General features: G+C 36.7%; 1 protein-coding gene across 1 annotated transcript; it reads left to right on the top strand.

Annotated features, from left to right (window-relative positions):
• Positions 1-1,645: 1,645 nt before the first annotated feature.
• On the top strand, positions 1,646-13,430 carry LOC110449580 (protein O-glucosyltransferase 1-like). Its single transcript, XM_021496529.1, has 10 exons — positions 1,646-1,888; positions 5,123-5,219; positions 7,775-7,921; positions 8,404-8,539; positions 9,202-9,323; positions 9,960-10,119; positions 10,407-10,465; positions 11,466-11,633; positions 12,006-12,062; positions 12,838-13,430. The coding sequence occupies exons 1-10, from the start codon at positions 1,735-1,737 to the stop codon at positions 12,980-12,982; spliced, it is 1,245 nt and encodes a 414-aa protein (XP_021352204.1). The 5' UTR covers positions 1,646-1,734; the 3' UTR covers positions 12,983-13,430.
• The last annotated feature ends 271 nt before the right edge of the window (positions 13,431-13,701 follow it).

The raw sequence follows: 13,701 nt of genomic DNA, 5'->3' as shown, positions 1-13,701 counted from the left end.
CGGCTCACTGGGAATAACAACGTTTGAAGTTAACACTTTTCAAACACATCATCTTTCAATTTAAACACCTTATGTAAATAATGGAAATCTAACTTGGAAAGTTCACTTGAGGTTCATTTCATTGTCGCTACCGCTAGCACGTGACTAGATACGACATTTCCAGGGCTAACTCATTGCACGTATGTGTAAGGTCTAAGTTTAAGTTATTTAAACTTAGATTAATAACTCTTAATTGTTGGCCCAGAGATTGGGACGCAGGGGGTCTTAATGTGGGAGGAAACAGGAGTACCCGGAGAAAACCCACGTGGTCGAGCAGGTGTCCTATACCTATATTCACGTCCGATCGGGAAATCGAACCCCGGTCGCCTTGGTGAAAGGCGAGTGCGTTATCCACTGCGCCACCCAACTACTCATTGTATTTTAGATTGTGTATACTTTGGAGTATCAGCGGTTATCTTTTAAACCCCTTTTTTCGGGTTGGTAGATAAATATTGATATATTATTAAGATTCGGGTTTTTCGCACCAGTGCATATCGTACATTTCATTTGGTGTTCTATATATAAATGTGCCTGGTCCCTGTACAAGTGTTTGTTGGAGCTAGGTGCCTGTGCAAATTTTGTGCGTCGTGTTTTGAAGCTGTATGTCCCTCCACACATGATTTGTAGGTTAGTAGGTTTATGTTCCTGTCTACATTTGTATGTCGATGTTGGCTTTATATGTCGCTGGTTGATGCTATAGCTAGAACCCCGAATGTACATGTGATATGAAAGAACATTTGCTCTATTGATATTTCTCATTACCGTAGACTATCACAATAATGATTACATACACATACAAAGGTAGGGCTTTTTGCCTCAACCTGAAAAAAAATTGTGGTTAAGATATTATTATTATTATTGTTTTAGTTTTAATTTATCTATTTTTTTCATCATGGAAAGATTGAATTCAGCAAACGCAATACCATGTTTTATAATGATAAACCATGTATAACGGAATAAAGGGTGAACTTTTCATGTACATGTACTAGTTAGTCCACAATAACTGACTATCTAGTCTATAAAGTTAATGGGGCTAGTTAGTCAGAAAGTCCTTCAAAGTACTTAATTTGATTTTGGTATTTTTGGCACGGTCGGCCTTGGTTCGAACTTCAATAACATGTAATGTTTTCTTGTACACAGGAGCATGTCCAAATTAGGATTTTTTTATAGATTGTCTGATAACAATTGACATTAATTAATGTCCTCTTGGCGTTGTGTTGGTCAAGTATTTGTTGAAGCCCCCCCCCCCCCCCCCCCCTCCCCAATGTTTAGGTGGTTGGCAGATGAAATTTGCTCAAAATGCATAGAACTATATCAACCTTGATTGGGAATGTATACCATTAATTTTATTGCATTTTGGGTACCCTCCCCCTAGAGATTAAAAAATCGGTTGTTGTGTGTGTTTTTAATGTAAAAATTAATTAAATAAGACATTTGCTTTCGCTTAACAAAACTGACTTAAGATGATTAATATCAAGTAAACAGTGCAGAAATCCATCCCCTCCCCGGAATCGTCTATTGCAGAGTGACATCAATCATTCGGCAAACCTCGGCCGATTCCGGGCGGTACCTTTCATCTAATGATGGAGATCTGCCGAGGTGTGCCGAATGTGACATCAATCTCTATAACAAATAAGGATTTCTCCCAGTAGAACTCTTCTGAGCTAAAGGAGATTTTCTTTTACTTCCGGAAATATGCAGCTGGTAATCGTTTTAAAATGTGTTGTGGTTGTGTTGTTGGTGTCGTCCTGCGTGTCGGACGATGTATGTCAGGCGAAAGAGGACCATGGAAGTGAAAGCTGCACCTCAGAGCCGGCGCGGGACCAGGACGATAATAAGTATACACAGAGTGAGTTCATATACCGGTTCAACTTCATGTACGTCGGCAGCCGCGCGCTTGCCATTTGTATTGTTTACAACTGTACAAGGGTGGTAGGTAAATCTTGTACGCCGCTCCTGCTCCCGTAATGTTTGAAATTATTGTAAAATTTTATAAAAAATATAAACGATTGCGTTAATGAGATATTAAAATATCTCTATATGCCTGGTACAGGGTTTTGGGATGGGAGCGGCGTACAAGATTTACCTACCACCGTTTACAAGGGCCGGCCACATTTATACTATAGCTGTGGATTCGGTTATAATGTGGCACAATGTCTATGAAATTTGAATATATCAATTCAAAGAAGCTAGGTTATTGCTGGCCATGAAAAATTATACAAGAGGGTTGCCCTTTAAATTTAAGAAATATATATCAACAGGTCCAGTACACTCTGCCGATTGAGCTACAGTGAGCTGTAAAGACCTATTCTATTTAATAGTCAAGTCAAGTAAATTTTATTTAAAGTCGACATGATTACAAAGATAAACACAAGCTCGTTTAATGAGCTTTTACAATCAACATAGTTCTGTTGACCTATCTGATTGTGTTTTGAGCGATTTTCATATGACTTTCTTAAAGTCGCTTTAAAAAGAAGATTTTATCATTAGATTGATAGCAACAGACATTACATATAAGTATTCTTTTTTAGAAATAATGGAAAAATCGGAAGTTTTACATTTATGAAAAAAAGAAATTAAACATCTAAATGTATGCTTTTTGTAGTCAACATAATTACCATAAACCTTATTGTTTTATGAGACTTTGCTTTAATTTAATGAAAATTGAAATCTGAGAAAATATAGCTCAATACAGCTATAATGTATAGGTGAATATAGCTCTTTATCGCTATATAGCTCAATAGGCAGAGTGTACTGGACCTGATCAATAGAAGAGAAATACACAGTCAGACCAGGATTCGAACCGGGACGCTTCAAACTCCCAGACCCTTTGTACTCCAGGACCCTTCGAAATGGAGACAGACACTCTAACCAATATTGAGCTACCTGGTCGCCTGTTATCGACCCGGTTCAGTTTCGCTACATTCCTCCGTCCTTTTTCTAAGTCTTTGTTCCCCACTCCCCCAAGACAACACTATTTACGACCAAAGTTCGGGTGCCAAGCATTCATCAAGTACTTGAAGCCTTATTGAAGCAAGGGTTCGTCACTAGGCACAACTGTAACAGGAGACGTGTAAAAGAAGCGCATTGATTAGGTTGCCTTACAAGCGCAGCCAGGGGATTTTCTCTTCAGCTGGGTGGTAGAGCATTCGGCTGGAGAGTCAAGGGTCGCAGGTTCAAGCCCCAGCAAGTGAACTATCTTTGTCACTACTCTTGTCCTACTACAGGGTCGGGCATACCATAATGGTGAAATAAAGAGTTTGAAAAGTTCACTAATTTTTTGTATATTTGTATTTTTAAACAGTTCTTCCTAAATTCACATTGACTTGTTGTCCTGTATGTGAAAATAACACAAAAAAAAGCCTGGGGTAGAGAAATTTACAGGGGGAGTTTCACTATTGTGGTAAAATGACTACCTCGTCCACTCACTGCTCCACCCTAAATTTCTCTACCCCAGACTTAAATTTCATATATGATTAAAACAACAAACTAAACTGATGTAAGCTAAAGAAGAATTGGTGAAAAACAGGTTTCCTGAGTGCTTCATTTCACCATGGGAGGTTCATATTACCATTATGGTGAAATGAACTGCGGTTCATAACACCATTATGGTCATTTGACCCCGGTTCTGTAACACCAGGGGCCTGTTCGTTTATGCGGGACAGCCGGTTTGACCGTTTATAAATGTTACAATTTCGGGTATAAATCCTGGCGGACCTGCAAATGTGTATGCAGGCCTAGTAAGGCTTTCTCAAGGCTCGCCTGAAAGCAGCATCAGATTACTAGGTCCGACCTTATTAAATAAACGAACAACAGCGGTCCGATCGGTTTGACCGTTTAAACGAAAACGGACCAGGTATAATATGATGTGATATAAGGAAGATAACTCAAACTGTCAGTCATTGAAAAATAAACACACCACATTTAGTAATACAAAGTCAATCTGTATGAGTAGCTAAATTTTGATTTAGTTTCAAAAAAGAATTTGAAAGAAATTTAGTTGGTCATAGTGTTTTTTTATTTGATTCAAATATTTCTTACATTTACTGTCATTTTTTTATCATCAGATGGTGGGGTATTCAAATCACCCTTGGTCCGTGGCCTGTCAGTCCTTCAACAATTTTTGTTAATGCCATTTCTCAAAAAGTCCTGGAGAGTTCTTTCTCAAATTCCACATGAAAGGTCTCCATGGTCCTTAGTTATGCATATTAAATGTTTGGACTGATTGGAATAACCAAGATGGCCAAAAGTTGGCCATCTTGATTTTTGAGAGTTAAAGTTTGTTAGTGTTATTTCTCAATAAGAACTTGATGGATGTTTCTCAAATTTCATATGAGGGTTCCTCATGGTCCTTATATATGTGTATTGACTTTTGGGACTGACAGGAAAACAAAGATATCCCATAGGTGGCCATCTTGAATTTTGTGAGTTTAAAGGTTGTTAGTGGTATTCCTCAAAAAGTACTGGAGGGATCTTTCTAATGAGGCTTGGCTTCCCCATGGTCCCTAGTTAGCATATTGATTTTGAGGACTGATAGGAATACCATCTGGAATTTTGATTGTTCAGGTTTGTTAGAAATATGTATGTTCCCCTTGGTCCCTTGTTAAAAATATCCCTGGCCCTAATGAGAATTCATTAGTCAATGACACACCTCTAATCATGTAAGAATTACAAAATCAAGCTTTTTGCAAATAGTTATAAATGTAATTCATATGCAATAACAATTGTCATAGTGGCAAATTACATATGACATAACAAGGATTAAGTTGATGTACAAGATTCCCGTTTAGAATTTCCAACATTGGACTGGGTAACAGTACCTGTAAGGAAAGTAAAGTGAAAAGAAGGTAAAAGTAGATCCCCTACAGATCCTTTTAGCTTACTGAGTAGGTAAGTGAAATTAAAAAATGAATTTGAATATTCAAATTTTTCTTCCATTTATGGCTAATGCAGTTGAAAAAAAACACCAAATATTTTTAAGACTCAGCGCACTAATCTGTTAGTGCTAATGACTCAATATATTTCAAATGAATTAGAACTGAATTTTATTTTAGTTAACTTTATTTGTCATTATTTTCAACAGCATCAAATGTGAAATGGCGTGGGTACCTGAAGAAGATTGGAAAGGCTGTGTCAGATTACACAGAGTGTAGCACACACCTCTGTTCATGCCATGAAGAGTAAAGTATAAAATTTGTTCTTGTTCAAGTTTCAGTCAAATTCAGCTGTTGCCATCATGTGTTGTTATTCCTTAGCTTCAACTGAGGTTCCTTTTTTAGTTTATCCAGCTGTCAAGTGTGGTGTCCAAAGATTGATCATATCTTTAAAATATTTTGTGTTTTTCTGCCTTTATTATATGTTTGTAAACATTTTCAAGGTCAAAGGGGTCAACTATGTTGAAATCTTTAAACAACTTCTTCTGAATAACCAGAAGGCCCAGGATGATGATATTTCGCCAATAACATGCTGGGATGAAGCACTACCAAGTTTGTTCAAACGAATGACCTTCGCCCATATTCAAGCTCACAAGGGGATCAAATTGTTTAAATATTTGAACAACTTCTTCTATATAACCAAGAGGTCTAGGGTATTGATATTTGGCCAGTAGCATGCTTGGATAAAGGGCTACAAAATTTGTTCAAGGTCACAAGGGGTCAAATATGTTGAAATCTTTAAACAACTTCTTCTGAATGACCAAAATATATATCACAGGGTCAATTGTCTAAAATACTTTTAAACAACTTCTGAATTACCAAAAAGACCAGGATGATGATATTTGGCCAGAAGCATGCAGGGATGAAGGGCTACCAAGTGTCTTTTAATGAATGACATTCGCCCATATTCAAGGTCACAGGGGTTATTTGTCTTAAATATTTGATATTTAGCCAGAAGGATGTTGAGATAAAGGGCTACCAAGTTTGTTCAAATGAATGACCTTTGCCATATTCAAGGTTTATGAATAACTAAAACGTCCAGGGTGATTGTATGTTCACATGAATGACCTTAACACACTTTCAAGGTCAAATCTGCTCCATAGTGCATACATCTTTAAAAATCATCTTCTCAATAAACAAAAGGTATAGGGTGATGATATTTGACAAGTTCCATTCTGGGATGAAGGGTTATACATACAGTTTGTTCAATTGAATGTCCATGTTTGACTTTCAAGGTCACAGGGGTCAAATGTGTCTAAATCGTTTAACAGGTTCTTCTGAATGACTTTAAGTCAAGACACTGATATTTTGCCTGTACCTTTATTTTGTCCACTTTTGAGGTTACAATGGTGAGATTATGATACCAGGAGAGCGATGCAGGCCCATTGGGCCTCTTGTTTTTATTAAAGCCCATAATCAAAATAACAACGATCTAGAGGTGGGAAAATTGGCTAAAATAAAGGAACATTATTTAAATATAAAACAGAATTTATAACTGAAAACCCAGAAAAAACAAACTTCATCTTTTACCAACAATATTATGAAACAAGATTTGTCACCATATATAAAGGATCTTACATGCGTTTCCATGTCATATTAGATTTATGAAACGAGTCTAAGAATTGTTGATTTTAGCGAGACAGAGGCTCATGCAAGACATATAACTGAAATACTGTCCTTTCATTAGTTTAAACAAACAATTGCATCATTCGTCATTTCAACCTCTGTTTTTTGTTGACATGACTGAAGCACTACTATCAAAACGTAGGTCAGAAATATATCTGTGCTGTAACAAAAATGGGTATGTGTGTTTACAGCATGATCAGTAATGACCTGCTGTTTGTGTGTTTACAGTGTGATCAGTAATGACCTGCAGGTATGTGTGTTTACAGTGTGATCAGTAATGACGTGCAGGTATTTGTGTATACAGTGGATCAGTAATGACCTGCAGGTATTTGTGTATACAGTGTGATCAGTAATGGCCTGCGGGTATTTGTGTTTACAGTGTGATCAGTAATGACCTGCGGGTATTTGTGTTTACAGTGTGATCAGTAATGACCTGCGGGTATTTGTGTTTACAGTGCGATCAGTAATGACCTGTGGGTATTTGTGTTTACAGTGTGATCAGTAATGACCTGCGGGTATGTGTGTTTACAGTGTGATCAGTAATGACCTGCAGGTATTTGTGTTTACAGTGTGATCAGTAATGGCCTGCGGGTATGTGTGTTTACAGTGTGATCAGTAATGACCTGCGGGTATGTGTGTTAACAGTGTAATCAGTAATGACCTGCGGGTATTTGTGTTTACAGTGTAATCAGTAATGACCTGCGGGTATTTGTGGTTACAGTGGATCAGTAATGACCAGCCGGTATTTGTGTTTACAGTGTGATCAGTAATGACCTGCGGGTATTTGTGTTTACAATGTAATCAGTAGTGACCTGTGGGTATTTGTGTTTACAGTGTAATCAGTAATGACCTGCGGGCATTTGTGTTTACAGTGTAATCAGTAATGGCCTGCGGGTATTTGTGGTTACAGTGGATAAGTAATGACCAGCCGGTATTTGTGTTTACAGAGTGATCAGTAATGACCTGCGGGTATTTGTTTTTACAGTGTGATCAGTAATGACCAGCCGGTCTTTGTGTTTACAGTGTGATCAGTAATGACCTGCGGGTACTTGTGTTTACAGTGTAATCAGTAATGACCTGCGGGTATTTGTGTTTACAATGTAATCAGTAATGACCTGTGGGTATTTGTGTTTACAGTGTAATAAGTAATGACCTGTGGGTATTTGTGTTTACAGTGTAATCAGTAATGACCTGCGGATATGGGAAGACAAGGCTGGTGGTATTACCAAGGACATGATAACCAAAAACAACGACAGAGGGGTACATTACCAGATCATAAACCACAAACTGTACCGCGAGGACAAGTGTATGTTTCCAAACAGGTAAAACTTCCCCTCTACCAAGGTTACTGTATTTGCCATGTTGAGCACCCCAGGCACTTATAAAATCTCAATATATCTTCAAATCAAAATAATCAGATAATATTCCTCCTAGAGCTCAGACAAGCCATGGAACGGTGTTAAATGGAATTTGTTATAGTAATTATAATAGTATGACCTGGCTAGATTGTGGAATCCTTACATAAGTTCTGTGTCCAGGTTATCTCATTTCAGAGATATGGCTCCTTAAAACAGAATTTGATATACCCATCATCTATAGACACTGTCTTCATATGATCTTATTATTAGTTGTTGCAAAGAATGCAAAACTACTAACAAACACTTTGACAATGAGACATTGGATTTGAGGCCTGTTTTATCATCATGGTTTTAGCTCATGGAATCAAGCTGAGGAAGGGTACAGAATGTGTAGTTCTGTCAAGTGTTTGTTAATAAATCTCAGACAATTTTTTCCTCTTTGACAGGTGCTCTGGTGTGGAACATTTTATACTCCTTATTATTAAAAAATTGCCAGACATGGAAATGTTGATAAACGTGCGAGATTGGCCCCAGTCATCGAAACATGGTTCACCTATACCGGTCTTCTCTTTTAGCAAAGTGGTGAGTGCGGTGATGGCTGAATATGATGAATGTGTAAAAAGATGGAAATTAATGACTTTAATGTAGAAATTGCAAAAGTTATTTGTTTTGTGTTGTAGATTCAGACATAATTTGGCATATACTGTAATAAATGGCTCAAATGTCTTCACCATACAACTCATATAAAAAAAATGATACAGACATTTTTGTATAAATTAAAGTGAATGTCAAAGAACATGTAAAATAAGGTTTAATAAATGTGACACAGGCTATGTGTGAATTGTCTCCCTTGATGATTTGTATGCCATACACTTATAGACCAGTACTTGAACTTGAGTAAGTGGTATCCTATGTTTATATGATCTGGCAAATGTGCTTGCTTCATAATTGATTGTTAAAATAAAACATTATTTAATCTTTTATTAATTAAATAACTTTTGAATAAAAAAAAACTATATATGTAGAAGATGACATGTACAATGTATATGTTATCTCGTTAGAAATTGGAATCTAAAAAAGTAAGAGACAAGAAAATGTCTTGGTCTTAGACATGGAATATTGCTATCTACGCAGGTAAAATTGGAACCTGATTTGTCTGATTGCAGAAATGGTTATAACTATTTTCATACTGAATAGTTTTTTTCTTTCTGCAGTTTTTATTATGACATTTGTACCTCCCTTAGATGAACCAGCACTGGGACATTATGTACCCTGCCTGGACTTTCTGGGAGGGAGGACCAGCTGTTTGGCCAATTTACCCTACAGGGTTGGGACGTTGGGACGAACAAAGAGAAATCATACCCAGGTTAGCATGGAGAGTCAACCTAATGATTTAATCTGTTGACACTCAATTAGATTGGTGTAACAGCAGTGCACCGTCTTGCGTTTGAAGTTGACCCAGGTTCTCTGTATAATGTTCCAATACCCTTGCTTTCTCCAGCATCATTGTAATTTGACAGACTTAGGAGAAGGTTTTCCTAGGAAGGTAATTGGGTTGGTGGTGGTGGTGGTGGGGGATATCACAGTGATGAACCATCCATCTACATAGTCACTTTATACTATCATTTCCCTAAGCGAATTATATATATAAACCAGTAGAGCACTGGACTAGTAAACTACAGTACTAGCTTATCCGAGCAAACTGTTATCCAAGAGAGAACACATTAAATGAAGAATTCTTGTCAAAAACATGAAATACCTACCAATATTGATAAGTTTATGGAAACATTTTTTTACTGAAAAAGAGCAAAAACACATTTCTCTCAAAAGTTGAATAGTTGTAGGCATGCATTAAAAAATTAATATAAATCATGCTGTTNCCCCCCCTAGTTTTCAAGAAATGCTCTTTGTAACCATGTACAGAGGAATACAGAATCTTGAAAATGTATCAAATACAACCCCAAGTCTAGAATTCAGCGGGAACACTGCCTTTTGCTTGTAGGGCAGCTCAACAGTGGCCATGGAAAAACAAACTGGACAAAGGCTATTTCAGGGGCTCTCGCACCAGTTCGGACCGGGATCCACTTATATTGATGTCTCGGAAACATCCAGACTTGGTAGATGCTCAATATACAAAGAACCAGTCATGGCGCTCCAAGGCAGTGAGTCATTACAACAAGCTTTGTTTCTATTAAGTCTATCATTATACTCTGAATGACTAATCATTTCTTGATTTTGAAACATTTCTGCAGATCTGACAGTGCATTCGTAACTCTAGAGCTAAATAAATCTTTTGGGGTCATAAAATCATGTCAAATAATACAAGATGTCCTTAAAGTCAAGTGGCTGTAAAATCGAGTTTCACTGAATAATACTGAAATTTATATATCGGGCATTTTGTATTATAAGGTCCTCAAGTTCAGATAGTTTGTCTCTCGCTTTCCACTAGGACACCTTAGGAGAGGAGCCAGTCGCAGAAGTCCGGCTTGAAGATCACTGTCAATACAAGTAAGTCAGATATAATCTATTGATTTACAGTCTTTTATTAACAATAATCAAAAAAACAAAATTGCAGAAAAAAATTCTCAGGAAAACTACTTGCTGTATAATTTTAAGCTGAACTGCTTGAAAGGCAAGGGAGTTTATGCCGCAGCGTGGCATTCTTTGTCCGCCCAGATCCCTCTAACTTTTTCGTTTAAAAAAACATGCTATTAGTCCTGAACGGCTCATTGGATTTTCACCTAATTTGGCCTAGAGCATTCTTGGGCAAAGGGGCCTCAATTTTATATAAATAGAGCGTGTGGCTCTAATTGGGAAAAAGGGGTTGGGGCCCAATAGGGGAAATTTAGGCAAATCTTTAAAATCCTCTCCTTCATTAAGATTGGAGGGATTTGAAACAAATATTGTGTAGAGCATCCTTGGGCAAGTGAAATTTAATTTTGTACACATTTAGGGCATGGCTTCCCTAAGGGCAGAGGAGTGGGGACCAATAGGGAGAGCACAGGATAATGTTTAAAATCCTCCTTTTTCTGTATAAAATGATGGATTTGAATCAAATTTTCTATATAAATGGTATAAATGGGGCCAATAGGGAATGTAAAGATATTGTAATGTTTAAAATCCTTCTTCTTCTGTACAAATTGAAGGCTTTTATCAAAATTTGGAGTGCATAAATAGTGGATGTATCTCCCTGAGAGCAGAGGGGTGGGGCCTTATAAGGGAAATTGAGGTAAATGTTAAATATTTGCATCCATTCCCACTTCATTGGGGCAGCAAGAAGGGACCCAATGAGGGACAGGTGTTGCTTAGAGTCAGAGTCATTATTTGGAAATAGTTGCAGTGTTATATTTAATGAGAATATTTTCCCATTGTTGCTTATTATTCAGGTGAACAATACAGGCCTTCTGGGCCTCTTTGTGTATTATTGATAAAAAAATATTTTGAATGCGATGTTATGTTCTTAGAATATGTTAACAGATTGTAATCTTTCCTGTCTTTTCTTACACAGATACCTGTTCAACTTCCGAGGAGTTGCAGCCAGTTTTCGATTGAAGCACCTATTCCTTTGTGATTCTGTTGTATTTCATGTCGGAGAAGAATGGTTGGAATTTTTCTATCCTGCCTTAAAACCATGGGTCCACTATATACCAGTCAGACAGGATCTGACAGATGTCCAGTAAGTCTTTTCTACCACATACTAAAACCCTGGTCCACTATATATCAATAAGACAGGATCTGGCTGATGTCCTGTAAGTCTTTTCTTCCCCATCCTAAACCTCTGGTCCACTATATACCAATAAGACAGGATCTTGATGTTATCTAGTAAGTCTTTTCTTCCCCATCCTAAAGCCTATGGCCCACTGTATACTAGCTAGTTTCAATAATCTCTATGGAGAGACTCTGAAAGTTAAGCTCAGTTACAGCCAAATTTTATTTTTAATTTAATTCATTATCTTTATAAAATTGTTTTTTATTTGAAACTTCCTAATTTCACAAAAGCTGCTGTCAAGAGTACTGATAAATCCTGATGTTCTTTGTTCTGCCACAGAGAACTTTTGGAGTTTGCCAAACAGAATGACGATGTAGTACAAGAAATAGCTGAGAGGTATGTCAGACTTTGGTGACACTAGTTTTGTGACATGTACTTGTAGATATATTCAGTAGAACCAAGTTAAACTTAAAACCCATCCCAACTCAAACTGATCATTTGGTTATATAACAGACTAATCCTTACTCTTTTTATGTTCAAATTGCAAAACCAATATGATAATGCAAAAGGATTTTCCTTGATCCAATGATTATGCGTTAAATAGGGTGACTGCTTAACAGCATGAATTAAAATAATTATTAGATACTTCTACTGATTTTTAGGAAATTCAAAGAACATTTTAACACAAAGTTTAAAGTTCTGTTTAATATAGACTTGAGTGATACTTTAATAGTATTAATGATACTGCACACGATCTCGATGAGAATATTGAGTGCAAACTAATTAGTTTGAGTCAAAGTAAGATTATTGCAATATTTTTGAAATGTTTCATGCTATATTAAGTGTTTTATATGATACTATAAATATTTCAATAGTACTTCGGAGATGCAAATTTAAATATAATTACAAAAATAATTGCAAAATTGACATAAAAACCTAATACTACAGAGAATTGGAAAGTATGAAAAATTTGAATGCTTTACTTTCTCAGATTAAACTGTGTTCATTTATGAATATAAATGTATATAAAAATTGTAACAAATAGTTATTATAATTAAGTCATCCATGCAATATGTCTCTTTTTGCAGTTACCCACTGAACATTTCTTTGTAAGTTATTTCATGATTAAAGAGAACAGAAATTTATGTGTAAAGTTTTTTCATTTTTACAGAGGACGAAACTTTATATGGGATCATCTAAAAATGGAGGATATTTCATGTTATTGGGAAAAACTTCTTAAAAGATATACCCAGCTGCTAAAATATACTCCCAAAAGGAACAAAGATTACAAGCAGATAAAGCCTAAGGCATCTTAGCACAGGAGTCTGGTGTCAGCGACAGGGGTCCAGTCAGCAGCCGCAACAGTGAAATACTTCATTCAGTTTTATAAAATTGACCGTTGATTGAAGATTATAAGACATGCCTAAGGGTGTAGGATAAGATTATAAGACATGCCTAAGGGTGTGGGATGGGGATATTATAGGCTTGCTAATCCTACACCCCTGGGCAAGAAACAGTATTTTTTATCTCATGTTCCTGTGTGTAAGATAGAGCTGTCCAGAGTAAGAAAGGGGTGTAGGAAATTTCTATATATCTTACAGCCCATTTCACCTGATGTGACAATGGCTCAAATATGATGTGACGTCACAAATTTGGAAATCTCCAATGCCGCAATAGGCGACATGACGAAATTAAAACCTTTTACAATATATTTACTGTATATGTTAGAAAGATGTGATTGATTTTTCTGAACAAACTCTGTTTGCAAATATGGGGTATGCCAAATCTGGCTGACAGATTCGTTTTCGTCTAATAAGCTGAGGGGAGAAATTTATATTTTCAAAATGGTAGCCATTCCAAATGTATTTTCATTGTTTCTGAGCTTATTCTGGTGGTTGGAATGAGAGAAAAATACTCTTTCATGCCCAAGGGTACCGGTGTAGGATAGCGTAGTTCCACCCTTGCGTCTTACCAAATTTGAAAACCCCTCGGGTGGAATTTCCCTATCCTACATCCCTGGGCATGAATGAGTCTT

The sequence above is a fragment of the Mizuhopecten yessoensis genome, unplaced genomic scaffold (assembly GCF_002113885.1).
Source record: "Mizuhopecten yessoensis strain PY_sf001 unplaced genomic scaffold, ASM211388v2 scaffold4663, whole genome shotgun sequence".
NCBI classification, from domain to species: Eukaryota; Metazoa; Mollusca; class Bivalvia; order Pectinida; family Pectinidae; genus Mizuhopecten; species Mizuhopecten yessoensis.
Note: the sequence above shows the minus strand (reverse complement) of the source record. Positions and strands in the feature narration are given on the sequence as shown.

What these genes read in the sequence shown, in the direction of transcription:
- LOC110449580 (XM_021496529.1), top strand. Translation starts at nt 1,735, where the DNA reads ATGCAGCTGGTAATCGTTTTAAAATGTGTTGTGGTTGTGTTGTTGGTG. An exon ending in CGATAATAAGTATACACAGA is followed by an intron (nt 1,889 to 5,122) that starts GTGAGTTCATAT and finishes TATTTTCAACAG; the next exon opens with CATCAAATGTGAAATGGCGT. An exon ending in CTCTGTTCATGCCATGAAGA is followed by an intron (nt 5,220 to 7,774) that starts GTAAAGTATAAA and finishes TTGTGTTTACAG; the next exon opens with TGTAATCAGTAATGACCTGC.